A 13,927-nucleotide genomic window follows, 5' to 3' on the forward strand; every position below is an offset into this window, starting at 1 on the left:
ATCTGTTGTTCTCACCCAGCCTGGCCTACACTCAGGTCAAGGGGCAGTTAGGGATGGGGCAATAAATGCTGGCCCAGTCAGCCATGGCCATACCCTTATGAATGAATATATTTTAAAAATCCTTAATATCTTAACCCAATAATTATCTATTGGAATCTGTTCTAAAATTTTAAATTGGCTAGCTCCCTTCTCCTCAAACATTGCTGGCTTCGTAAATGGAGAGTGTTTATTTGCTTTGAGTGAGCAAATATTTTCCTGACATCACCCCTCAACAGCTTGGCGTGAATATTACAGTTTCACACCACCCTCCTTTCACTCAATAACGGCTGCCAGACAAGGCAGCTTCTCTTTATCTATCTCTATACTCACACACACACACAGATAGACACACACAGACACACACACACACACACACACAGACACACAGACGCGCACACACACACAGACAGACAGACACTCATAGACCAGACCAGCTAAAGAAGGCCAATTTAGTCAACCAGATGAATTTTTCCAGACAATCAGCATTAATCTCTTCGTTTCAGATTTTTAATGGAGTTCAAATTCCAAAAACTACTATGGCAGGATTTGAACCCCAGTCCCCAGAGTGAACATCGGTAAGCAATGCAAATCTGAAAATCTCCAAGAAAATATTTGCAAATTAGTTCCGAGGAAAACATGCAAGAATTTGGGAATTTTAGAAGTACAGCACCTGCAGATAGGACAACGAATGAGGATGCTGGAAGCAACTCAGCGGGCCTGGCAGTGCCCGCAGACTGAGAAAAACACCAGTTAATGCTTTGAATGTGGGTCTGACTCTTCTTCAGAACTGAAGACTTTGAGCTGTTCACTCTGTTTCTCTTTCCATAGACATTGCCAGACCTGCTGAGCTTCTCCAGCACTCTCTGTGGTCGTTTCAGATTTTCAGCACTGGCAATGTTTTGCCTTTATCGATGCAACCTTGAAATCAGAACAAGGATAGTGAGCGGAAAGGGTCGACTGTGTAAGAAGGAGCAGTCACTAAATGGAAAGCTGAAGGAATGTTTCAAGAGGCGACTTGTCAAGGCACATTAAAAACAGAGGATTTCAATGCTCCTGGCAAAGTGGAGAAGAGTAAGTGGGTTTCCTATCTAATGATCTCAGCTAAAAGACGCTAAAGTAATGTGGGAGGTAATGGCCTACTCGTATTTTTCACTGGTTTAGTAATCCAGGGGCACAAGCAATACTCTGGGGACTGGGGTTCAAATCCTGCCATAGTAGTTTTTGGAATTTGAACTCCATTAAAAATCTGAAACGAAGAGATTAATGTTGATTGTCTGGAAAAATTCATCTGGTTGACTAAATTGGCCTTCTTTAGCTGGTCTGGTCTATGTCTGATTGACTCTATCCCAGCATGCATCTTCCACACATGGGGCAATAAATACTGGCCTTGCCAGCAACATTCCTGTCCCATGAACACAATTTGATGCCTTCCAGGTCCAAATAACCTCCGAGCTCTGTGTAATCATAGAATCCTTACCACGTAGAAGTAGGCCATTTAGCCCACTGATACCACACAGACCGTCCAAACAGCATCGCACCCACTTACTATACCCCTGTAACCCTGCATTTCTCGTGGCTAATCCATCTAGCTTGCACATCCCTGGGCACTATGGGCAATCTTAGCATGGCCAACCTACCCTTGTGCATCTTTGGGCTATGAGACAATACCAGAGCTAGGTCCACGCAGACACTGCGAGAGGGTACGAGCTCCGCATAGACAGCTGTCTGAGGTTGGAACTGGACTCAGGTTCCCGGTGCTGTGAGGCAGCAGTGCAAACCCACTGAGCCAGCGTACCAATGTCAGCTTAAAATGGCAACCCGTGTAAGGAAGAAATTTGAGAGTGGCTGCATTCATGGCACCAAACTTGTAAGAAAGCATGCCAAGGTATGGTATGGGTGCTCAGGCGATTTGCTAGAATGGTACTGGGGGACGAAGTGGGTTTGGGTGGGCAGGCAGGCTGCAGACTCCTTAGAACCCACAATGTTACATTACATAAACTTTGAAATGGGTTTTGACAGACTGGGAGAGACTGTTTCCAATGACAGGCAGGCCAGTAACCAGAGGGGGTCACAGGTTTGAGATAATTCACCAAGCATTCTGCGGGGTCGGGGGTGGATATAAGGAGACTTGCTTGAAAAAAGTGAGAAGCTTTAGCCATTTACAATGAGCCATCCAATGGCACTTTCAGTTGTAACTTCAACAGGACAACTGGATAAATACTGGGAAAGGATGCAACCCAAAAAAAAAGTGTCTGCAGAGAAGGGTGGGGTGGGGAGAGTGGTACTGACTGGGGAGCTCCCTCAAGTGACCCAGCACCAACACAATGGGCTGAAGGGCCACATGACGAAACGATGGACAGCAGTGAAACTTGCCTGTTTCTTCCGAGTCTGTGTTGTATGTGCAGGTCACTGCTATTCCCAGCTCAAGGCATTTTTTGGTATGAGCCTTTGACTTCATATGTTTTGTCAGGTTTCCTGCAGGGAAAACACAAAATGACACAGGTAAGAGGGTTGAGATAATGAGGCAGTGAAGGTTGGCAATGGCCATCTATTTATTCCTCATTCCAACGCCCACTTGCAAAGAGGTTGAGTGACTCATTCCATTCCCATTACAGTGAGGAACATCAATGAGAAACGCTCCACAACTTAGTTTCTGCTTTAAAAATACTGCAACGGATTTATGAACAGGCTATTAGCAATTCAAATCACTCAATGCAATATTTACACTGTTATACCTCCATCGCTCTCCTTAAGAGACACTGGCTTGACTCACGCATTTCTAAAGACAGTCTCTCTCATTACCGTGCAAACACTTTGAGGGCAATGTTACGTAATTTGCTCCAAAGGAGCTGAGGCTGCGTTCGCTGCTGGTTGAGCAGGCGAACCAAAATACAACGGCCATTTGGCACACAGTGAAATCCCACAAACTTCAGCTCAAGGCATGATGACTTAAGCTGCTTTTCCTCACTGCCTGTCTCTCGCCTGTGCTCATTACGGGAGTAGCCTTGGCCAGGCTCCTGGAAAAATGTCTTGCTCATCTTAGAGTTCTGCCACTGGATCTTTGATATCCATCTGAATCACAACAGCCAGCCAGCTGGAGCTGTGCTCTAAATATCGAGGCGTGCACGCGCGCGCACACGCACACACAGGGTTACTGACGACAAGAGGTCTCAGAACCAGGTCATACTGCTCAACTCGAAGCTGCCAGTGGTCACACTCCCATCCGTCTTTTCACATCGAAAATCATCACTGTAACCCTTGGCTCCCCGGGCAGACTGTCCTGCAGTCAGTATCGCAGTGAAGCAGTCTGGGAAACATATCCCTCGATCAGAATTGCAGTGAAGTACTCTGGGAAACATCCCTCTGTTAGTACCACAGTGAGGCAGTCTGGGATATGTATCACTCGGTCAACAGTGCAGTGAAGCACTCTGGAATATGTATCCCTCAGTCAGCATTGCAGTGAAGCAGTCTGGGAAGAGTGTTCCTTGGTCAGCATTGCAGTGAAGTACTTTAGGAAAGTGTTCTGCAGTCAGCATCACAGAGAAGCACTCTGCGTCAAAGTGTGATGCAGGGGGAGATGATGGAGCTGATTGGCTGAGTAAGATTGGTTGCATGTTTTTACTATATTTGAGGCATTCAACTGCGCATTGAATGATTACATGGATAGAAATGGTATGCAGGGATATGGGGAAAAAAGTCAGGAGATACACATTAGGTCACAAAACCAGTGCAAACACAGCGGGCTGAATGACCTTCTTCTGTGCCATGAGTTTTCTGAAATCCTCCCTCTCCCTCATTCTGACAGACGTTGTGGAGACTATGAACCTCCTAGTCTCAAAGTGAAGAAGGCGAACTGATACATTTAAGAGGAGGCATGACTGGCATTTCTTGGAGAAGGGAACAAGGGGTTACAATGTTCGATGAAGAGCCTTGAGTAGCACATAAACACAAGTGGACGGGCAGAATGGGTTTGTCTGTCTATCCAACCCAATCCAACTGAAAATCTCCTCTGGTGGTGGCTTCAGTATCAGTTCTGTTGTGAGAATTTAGAAGAATCGATGGCAGAACCCTGGATTCCATTCCTTCAAAAGGAGCATCAAGGCCAGACGGTGAAGTTAAGACACGAACCAGGTACAATCTAACTCAAAGATGCCACAGGATTAAAACGGGCTGAGTGGCCTCCTGCAGTTCCTATGATTTTGAAGTGATAGAGGCGTGAGGGCGTTTGTCACTGCCACTGTTGCCGGGCAGCTGGGAAATGGGGTTCAGTTTGATTACAATCGCGGCCCCCCACCCAACCCCGGCTTGCTCGCAAAGCCTTTGATTCGAGGTGCTGTGTGTTGCAAAGAATTTGCCGCGACTCCTGAGAAACAGAAGTCCCTCATGAATGCAGGGCGGCCACCGGTTTCTCCAGCAGGTACTGAATGAGGACTCGCCACACCACCCCCCCATCACCCCCACTCCAACCCAACTTACACCAAGGACACAATCTTTACCTTTCGTCTTGAAAGCAAAATTGCAGAACTTGCACATGAAAGGTCGTAGGTCAGTGTGGGTGCGGATATGTTTCTTCAGCATGCTGGGCTTCTTACAGCGGATTCCACATTCCTCACAGATATACTTTCCTCTGCCCCGTCCCCTCACATAGACATAGTCTTCGTTAGATTTATATCTGCAAGCAGAAAAGGTTAACAGGGCTGTTTTTAACAAGGCAGCATACAGACATTGCTCAACAGCGTCAGAATCCTCATGTGTCTACCTCATGGCTCTCTTCTCACTCAATGCCTTATTTGCTACATTGACTGCTTTGGGATTAACCGTGGCCAGCTTTCTAAAGCAGAGAAACCAGGAGTAAGTCATTCAGACCTTTGAGCCTGTTCTGCTGTTCAGTATGTCTGAAGCTCCACTTCAAGACCATATTCCTGCTTATTTCTGGTAGCTCTGGGTGCCTTTAAAAATTACCTTTCTCTTTCTTGAATGTAGTGTCATACAGCATGGAAACATACCTTTCAGTCTGTGCCGAACATAATCCTGAACTAGTCCCACTTCCCTGCTCCTGGCCCACATCCCTCCAAATGTTTCCTGTTCATGTGCCTATCCAAATGTCTTTTAAACATCGCAATTGTACCCATTTCCACCACTTCCTCAGGAACTTCGTTCCACTTTGTTCAGTGGTCATTGCCTTCTGTGGCAGACAATTCCATTATGTGACCACTCTTCAAGTAAAGAAATCTTCCCTCATTTCAGTCCTATAATGTCGATTCATTTTCTGAGACTGTTTTTGAAACTCCCCAGTTTTCACAGCCCTGTTAGAATTTTCAACCAGATCCCTCCTTATCCTTCTAAACTCCAGGGAATATAGGCCCAGTCAAACCTATCTCTCCTCGCGAGTTTTGAGAAGATTTGTAGCTCAGGTCGAGGTTCTGGATGTGAGTTTGCTCGCTGAGCTGGAAGGTTAGTTTTCAGACGTTTCGTCACCATTCTAGGTAACATTATCAGTGAGCCTCCGACGAAGACATCCTAGGACAAGCCAAACAGAGACATGCACGAGAATTCCTAGAAGCATGGCATTCCAACCGGAACTCCATCAATAAACACATTGATTTGGAGCCAATCTACCATCCCCTGAGAAAAAGAACAGGAAATGACATCACCAACCCAAGGAAACCTAACCAGATAAATAGAAAGCGGGACATAACACCAGCGCTTTGTCGGAGGCTCACTGATGATGTTACCTAGAATGGTGACGAAACGTCTGAAAACGAACCTTCCAGCTCAGCGAGCAAACTCACATCCACTTTCTCTCCTTATTTAACCATAAGACATGAGAGCAGAAGTAGGCTTCTCAACCCATTGGCTCTGCTCCGTCATTCTGAGGGCATTGTTGCTACATTTGCAGAGATAGTTGGAGGGACAGGTAGCATTGAGGAGGTGGGAGGTTACAGAAGAACTTGGACAGGCTAGAGCGTAAGCAAAGAAGTGGTAGGTGAAATGCAATATGGGCAATTGTGATGTTATGCATGTTGGTAGAAAGAATAGAGGTGCAGACTATTTTCTAAACGGGGAAAGGCTTCAGAAATCTGAAGCACAAAGGGACTTAGGAGTCCTAGCTCAGGGTTCTCTTAAGGTTAACATACAGGCTTGGTTGGCAGGTAGAAAGGCAAATGCAATGGTTACATTCATTTGAAGAGGGCTAGAATAAAAGAGGTTGTATAAGTCTCTGGTCAGACTCCATTTGGAATACTGAGAGCAGTTTTGGGCCCCATATCTAAGGAACGGCGTGCTGGCCTTGAAGGGAGTCGCCAAGAGGTTTACAAGAACGATCCCGGGGATGAAAGGCTTGTCATATGAACAGGGTTCTGGGTTTATACTTGACGGAGTTTCGAAGGATTGAGACTTAGGGAATACTGAAAGGCCTGGATAGAGTGGATGTGGAGAAGCTATTTCCATAAGGCAGAGAGAATAGGATCTGAGGGCACAGCCTCAGATTGAAGGGATGACCCTTTGGTACTGAGATGAGGAGAAGAGTGGAGCACATTACCATATAAGGATGTGGAGGCCAAGTCATTGAGTGTCTTTGAGACGGAGATAGACAGGTTCTTGATCAAAGGTTACAGGGAGAAGGCAGAAGAATGGGGTTGAGAAACATACCTGTCCAGATCGAATGGTGGAGCAGACTTGATGGGCCAAATGGCTCAATTTTGCTCCTATATTTTATGGAATATTCAATGAGATTACAGCTGATCTGAAGATCCTCAGCTTCACTTTCCTGACTTCTCCCCATAACCCTCAATTCCCATTCTGATTAAAAGTCTGTCTATCTCAGCCTTGTATGTACTTAATGACCCAGCCCTGACGGTCATTTCAGAGGGCAGTTAAGAATCATGGCCATTACATTAGATTTGGAGTCAGATGTAGGCTAGATCAGGTGAGGGCATAAGTTCGAGGCACAGAATTAGGCCAGTCAGCCCATCGAATCTGCTGTGCTATTCTATCATGGCTGATATGTGCTTCAATCACTCTCTCTCGCAATTCACTCATAACCCTTTGACCCTGTAACTAATCAAACCCATCTAACTCTAACTTAAATACATGAAGTGACTTGGCCTCCACAGCTCTCTCTGGCAATATCACAGAGTTACCACTGTCTAGGTGAAAGAAATTCCTCATCGCAGTTCTAAATGGTCACTCTGAGGCTGTGTCCTTGGGTCCTAGTCTCTCTTACTAGTGGAAACATCTTCTCCACGTCCACTCTATCCGTGCCTCTCCTTATTCTGTGAGTTTCAATGAGATTCCCCCCTGTCCTTCTAAACTCTATTGAGTATAGGCCCAGAGTCCTCGCCCGCTCCTCATATGACAAGCCCTTCATCCATGGGCACAAGTTTTCTTCCCTAAGGGACACTAATGAGGAAAAGAACAATCAATGAGTCTTGTCATGGTTGCTATGATGGTGATGCGCTTTCTTGTCTAGATCTACCAATCAAATTGAAATTCCACCAGCTACTGTGGTGGGATTTGACCCTGTGTAATCCCAAAACATAAGGCTGACCCTCTGGGTTCCTAAACTAGTGACACAACCACTGGACCACAACACGCACAGTCAAATAGGCCGATAACTGGGTTGGAGTTGGGCATTCTGGAAAAATGCCCAATAGGGTAAAGTGGGGGGGTGGGTGAAAGTGTCAAATTCATTCCACCTTGGATTTTATTCTAATTTTCTCAAAGGAAATTGGATAAACACTCAAGGAGAGCAAATTTTGCAGGGTTGCAGGGAAAAGCTCGAAGGAGTGAGCCAAGTTGGATAGCTCTTTCAGAGAGGGAATGCAGGAAGGATGGACTGAATGGTCTATTTCTAAGCTGCACCATTCTCTGATTTGAAACTGTCTCCTACTTGATCCAGGTGGGATACAATGTCAGATTTGGGAAGAGCTGTTCAGTTGGGAGTCAGTACAGAGATGTCACCACTAAACAATATCTATCTCACTCGGCCTAGTCACCTGCTGAGAAAATGCATGCCCTTGCTAAATCTGTGCCCTATTTTCTCAATTCATGAAAGGGCCACCAGACTGCAATGATACAGTCTGTCAACTTCTTTTTTTGTCCCTGTTTGGGAAGGGAATTAATCTAAAACATCACCTTCTTTCAATGAAGGAATTCAGACAAGATAAGCACTGATGCTCTGTGAAAGCAATTCGCTTCCCATAGCAACCAGAGATATTCCATACCCATAGCAACTGGAGCCATCCGCTACCCATAGCAACTGGAGCTGTTTGCTCTCCATGGCCACCGGTGCCACTCACTACCCATAATAACCAGAGACATACACTACGCCCAGCAACCAGATTGTAAAAGACACCAAACTTTTGAGAGCAGTAGCGTAGAATGAAATGCCTTGAGGCACTTAATTGTGTTAAAGGGCTTGTGGGTTTCTGTGGAATTACCGATTTGATTCCAATGCAGTGTGTGTGCTGGGTGTGGAACAAACTGCATCAGTAAATGCAGCGGAGAGCTGTACAACGATCTGCAGAGGGGGCGGAGGGCTAGGAGGCTCTCCACATATCGGAATGCGTTGGATGGGAGGCTATGGTTTTTGCTGGCTCCTACGCATCCATTAGTGACACAGAGAAGCCTTTCAGTTGAGATTTATGTAACCCTGCTGCTCATTGTGGTCAAGTGAGTCTCAATGAAACACAATTACAGCTCAGCCTGTCCACCATCTACAAGGCTCAAGCCAAGAGTGTGATGGAATACTTCCAACTTGCCTGGATGGATGCAGTTTGAACACTCAAGAAGCAGCCTGCTTGAAAACTGAGTCGGAGTTGGGCATTCTGGAAAAGTGCCAAATAGGTAAAGAGGGGATGAAAGGGTGAAATTCGTTCCACCCTGGATTTTATTCCATAAGCATCCATTTCCTTCACCACCTTCTAGAAGGACAAGGACAGCAGTTACATGGGAACACCACACCCTGTAAAATCCCCTTCAAGCTACTCAGTGTCCTGACTTCGAAATATATCACTGGTTCTTCATTGTTGCTGCGTCAACATCCTGGAATTAGCTCTCTAAGCACACTGCAAAAACAGGTCTAGTACATTGTTTACGGCCTGTCTGATTTTCTCCAACCCTTCTTCACATTACCCCTCAACAAATCCTTCTATTCCTTACTCCTGCTCATCGAGTGTCCCTGATGCAGCCATGTTCCTCACATCTACCACTCCTTGTGATAGCAAGTGCCAAATTCTCACCACTCTCTGAAAGGTATTTCTCCTGAAATTTCTGCTGGATTTATTAGCAACCATGAGCAACCCCTCATTTGTCCTATCCTGTTACATTACTGCACATTGAGAACCAGCTTCAAGTCTGCCCCCAAAAATGAGATTGTGATTTTACTCATTAACGGGGTGAGGATGTCGCTGGTGAGACAGCATTTATTGTCCATCACCCAGAGTCAGCCACATTGCTGTGGGTCTGGAGTCACATGTAGGCCAGACCAGGTAAGGATGGCAGTTTCCTTCCTTATAGGATATTAGTGAGCCAGATAGGTTTTTCCAGACAATTGACAATGGATTTATGTTCATCATTTGATTCTTAATTCCAGATATTGTATTGAATTCAAATTCCACCATCTGCCGTGGCTGGATTTGAACCTGGGCCCCCAAGATGTTATCTGGGCCTCTGGATTAACAGTCCAGCGATAATACCACTAGACCATTGCCTCCCCTTGGGATCAGAAGGTCATGTGACAATGCATATGAGAGCCTCGATTAGGAGTACAAAGACAGTGAGGTGTTGTTCAACTTGTGCAAGACACTCGTTAGATTTCAGTTGCAGTATTGTGTACAGTGTGGGCAATTTATTGTAGGAAGGATGTGAATACATTGGAGAGAATGCAGATGGTCAATAGCTCTTTAACTAGAACCAAGCAGGACCTCTGTCTATCTCAGGGAAGATGCCCGAACTCAACTGGGGGTCCACCAGTGCTAGGAGGATCAGTGGACATGAGTGGTACTGCAGCAGGCCCTTGGTGAGTTTCTGCAGAACATCTTGTAGATAATACACACTGCTGCGAGTGAGCATCAGTGATGGACGGATTGCATGTTTGTGGTGCCAATCAAGCGGCTGCTTTGTCCTGGACAGTGTCAAGCTTCTTGAGTGTTGTTGGGGCTGCACCCTTCCAGGCAAATGGGGAGTATTCCATCACACACCTGACTTGTGCCTTGTAGATAGCGGGCAGGCTTTGGGGAGTCAGGAGGGGAGTAACTCACTGCAGGATTCCTAGATTCTGACCTACTCTTGTAGCTATTGTGATTATGTGGCAAGTCCAGCTGAGTTTCTGGTCAATAATAACCCCTAGGATGTTGATAATGGGGGATTCAGTGATGGTAACACCACTGAATGTCAAGGGGTGGTGGTTAGATTGTCTCTTATTGGTGGCGGTTATAGCCTGGCATTTGTGTGACATAAATGTTACTTGCTATTTGTCAGCCCAAGCCTGGATATTGTCCAGATTTGGGTGCATTTGAACATGGACTACTGCAGTATCTGAGGAGTCACGAACGGAGCTGAACATTGTGTGAACATTGGGCGAACATCCCCACTTCTGACCTTATAATGGCGGGTGGGTCATTGGTGAAGCAGCTGAAGATGGTTGGGCCCAGGGCACTACCTTCAGGAACTCCTCCAGAGTTGTCCTGGAGCTGAGATGACTGACCTCCCACAACCACAGCCACAACCACCTTCCTATGTTTCAGAGACAGTAGGAACTGCAGATGCTGGAGAATCTGAGATAACACGGTGTGGAGCTGGATGAACACAGCAGGGCAAGCAGCGTCAGAGGAGCAGGAAGGCTGACGTTTCAAGTCTGGACCCTTCTTCAGAAATGGGGGAGGGTAAAAGGGTTCTGAAATAAATAGGGAGAGAAGGGGAGGTGGATGAAAGATGGATAGAGGAGAAGATAGCTGGAGAGGAGGCAGACAGGTCAAAGAGGCGGGGATTGAGCCAGTACAGGTGAGTGTAGGTGGGGAGGTAGGGAGGAGATAGGTCAGTCCGGGGAGGACGGACAGGTCACGGGGGCGGGATGAGGTTAGTAGGTAGGGGATGGGGATGCGACTTGAGGTGGGAGGAGGGGATAGGTGAGAGGAAGGACAGGTTAGGGTGGCAGGGACAAGCTGGGCTGGTTTTGGGATGCAGTGGGGGAAGGGGAGATTTTGAAGCTGGTGAAGTCCACATTGATACCATTAGGCTGCAGGGTTCCCAAGCAGAATATGATTTGCTGTTCCTGCAACCTTCAGGTGGCATCATTGTGGCACTGCAGGAGGCCCAGGATGGACATGTCGTCTGAGGAATGGGAGGGGGAGTTGAAATGGTTCGCGATTGAGAGGTGCAGTTGTTTATTGCGAACCGAGTGGAGGTGTTCCGCAAAGTGGTCCCCAAGCCTCCGCTTGGTTTCCCCAATGTAGAGGGAACCACACCGGGTACAGCGGATGCGGTATACCACACTGGCAGATGTGCAAGTGAACATCTGCTTGATGTGGAATGTATTCTTGGGGCCTGGGATGGGGGTGGCGGGGCAGGTGAAGCACTTCCTGGTGGTTGCAGGGGAAAGTGCCGGGTGTGGTGGGGCTGGAGGGGAGTGTGGAGTGTACAAGGGAGTCACGGAGAGAGTTGTCCCTCCGGAAAGCAAATAAGGCTGGGGAGGGAAAAATGTCTTTGGTGGTGGGGTCAAATTGCAGATGGCGGAAATGTTGGAGGATGATGCATTGGATCTGGAGGTTGGTGGGGTGGTACTTGAGGACGAGGGGGATTCTGTTTTGGTTGTTATTGCAGGAGCTGGGTGTGAGGGATGAGTTGTGGGAAATGCGAGAGACATGGTCAAGGGCATTCTAGACCACTGGGGAGGGGGGGGAGTTGTGTTCCTTGAAAAATGAGGACATCTGCGATGTATGGGAGTGGAAAGCCTCATCCTGGGAGCAGACGCAGCAGAGGCGAAGGAAATGGGAATAGTGGATGGCATTTTTGCAGGAAGGTGGGTGGGAGGAGGTGTATTCTAGGTAGCTGAGTGAGTTGGTGGGCTTGAAACAGATATTGGTTTCTAGGTGGTTGCTGGAGATTGAGACAGAGAGGTCCAGGAAGGTGAGGGATGTGTTGGAGATGGTCCAGGTGAACTTAAGGTTGGGGCGGAAGGTGTTGGTGAAGTGGATGAACTGTTTGAGCTCCTCGTGTGAGCACGAGGCGGCAACGATACAGCATCAATGTAACAGAGGAAGAGGTGGGGTTTAGGGCAGTGTAGGTGCGGAAGAGAGATTGTCCCACATAACCTACAAAGAGCCAGGCAGAGCTTGCATAGGCTGCAGGAACAGCAACTCATATTCCGCTTGGGAACCCTGCAGCCCAATGGTATCAATGTGGACTTCACCAGCTTCAAAATCTTGCCTCCCCCCACTGCATCCCAAAACGTAACACACACACACACACACACACACAATGTATACACAAGCACAGTATACACATGCACACAGTCGCAAACAGTATTCACACACATACACATACACACGTACACAGTCACACACACAGAGTATACACATACACACACACACACACACAGAGTATATACACACACACACACACACACACACACACACACACACACACAATGTATACACATACAGAATACACACACACACACAAACACACTATACACACAATGTACACACACACAGTCACACACAGTATACACACACACACACACACACAGAGTATGTATACACATACAGTATACACACACATACACACACACAGAGTATGTATACACATGCACACAGAATACACACAAACACACACAGTATACACACAATGGATACACACACACAATGTACACACACACAGTCACAGAGTATGTATACACATAGAGTATACACATGCACACAGAGTACACACACACACACAATGTATACACATACGGTATACACAGAGTACACACACACAGTATATACACACACAGAGTATGTATACACATACAGTATACACACACACACACACTCAAACACACACAGTATACACAAAATGGATACACACACAATGTACACACACACAGTCACACACAGTATACACACACACACAGAGTATGTATGCACATACAGTATACACACGCACACAGAGTACGTACACACACACACACACACACACACACACAGTATACCCACAATGGATACACACACACAATGTACACACACAGTATGCACACACAGAGTACGTATACACATGCACACACACAGTATGTATACACATACAGTATACACACACACACAGAGAATACACACACAAACACACACAGTATACACACAATGGATACACACACACAATGTACACACACAGTATACACACACACACACACACACACACACACAGAGTACACACACACACACACACACACACACACAGAACACACACACACGCACAGAGTACACACACACACACAGAGTACACACACATGCACAGAGTACACACACACACATACAGCATATACACACACACAGAGTACACACAGAGTATACACACAAACAGAGTATTCACACACACAGAGTATATACACACACACACACACACACACACACACACACACACACACAAACGGCATGTGCAGATCCTCACTCTATGTTCATACACACACAATACGAATGAGTACGTCTCACAGTGTGACTAATCCTATAAATAGGAACACACGTGTGCAGATACAATATCCTGAAACAACGCTGCATGGTTGTCAACTGCCAAGCTCAGTGACATCATTCAAACATTTGACTGCATTCAACCTTTATCCTTCCTGCGTCTGTCGAGATAACTCAAAATCTTGGTTAAAATCAGCTCCCACCAAACAATACCCATGACCCGC

General features: G+C 46.5%; 1 protein-coding gene across 2 annotated transcripts in view; it reads right to left on the minus strand.

The window, feature by feature from the left end:
• hivep2a (HIVEP zinc finger 2a) overlaps positions 1-13,927 on the minus strand; it is a 264,542-nt gene that overhangs the window by 11,218 nt on the left and 239,397 nt on the right. For both annotated transcript variants that reach the window (XM_048536448.2, XM_048536449.2), the window contains exons 5-6: positions 4,536-4,711; positions 2,413-2,514 (exon numbers count right to left, since the gene is read on the minus strand). In XM_048536448.2, the coding sequence (XP_048392405.2) occupies positions 2,413-2,514; positions 4,536-4,711 (278 nt within the window). The remainder of the gene's footprint in view (positions 1-2,412; positions 2,515-4,535; positions 4,712-13,927) is intronic.

Source organism: Stegostoma tigrinum, chromosome 9 (genome assembly GCF_030684315.1).
Source record: "Stegostoma tigrinum isolate sSteTig4 chromosome 9, sSteTig4.hap1, whole genome shotgun sequence".
Classification (NCBI taxonomy): domain Eukaryota; kingdom Metazoa; phylum Chordata; class Chondrichthyes; order Orectolobiformes; family Stegostomatidae; genus Stegostoma; species Stegostoma tigrinum.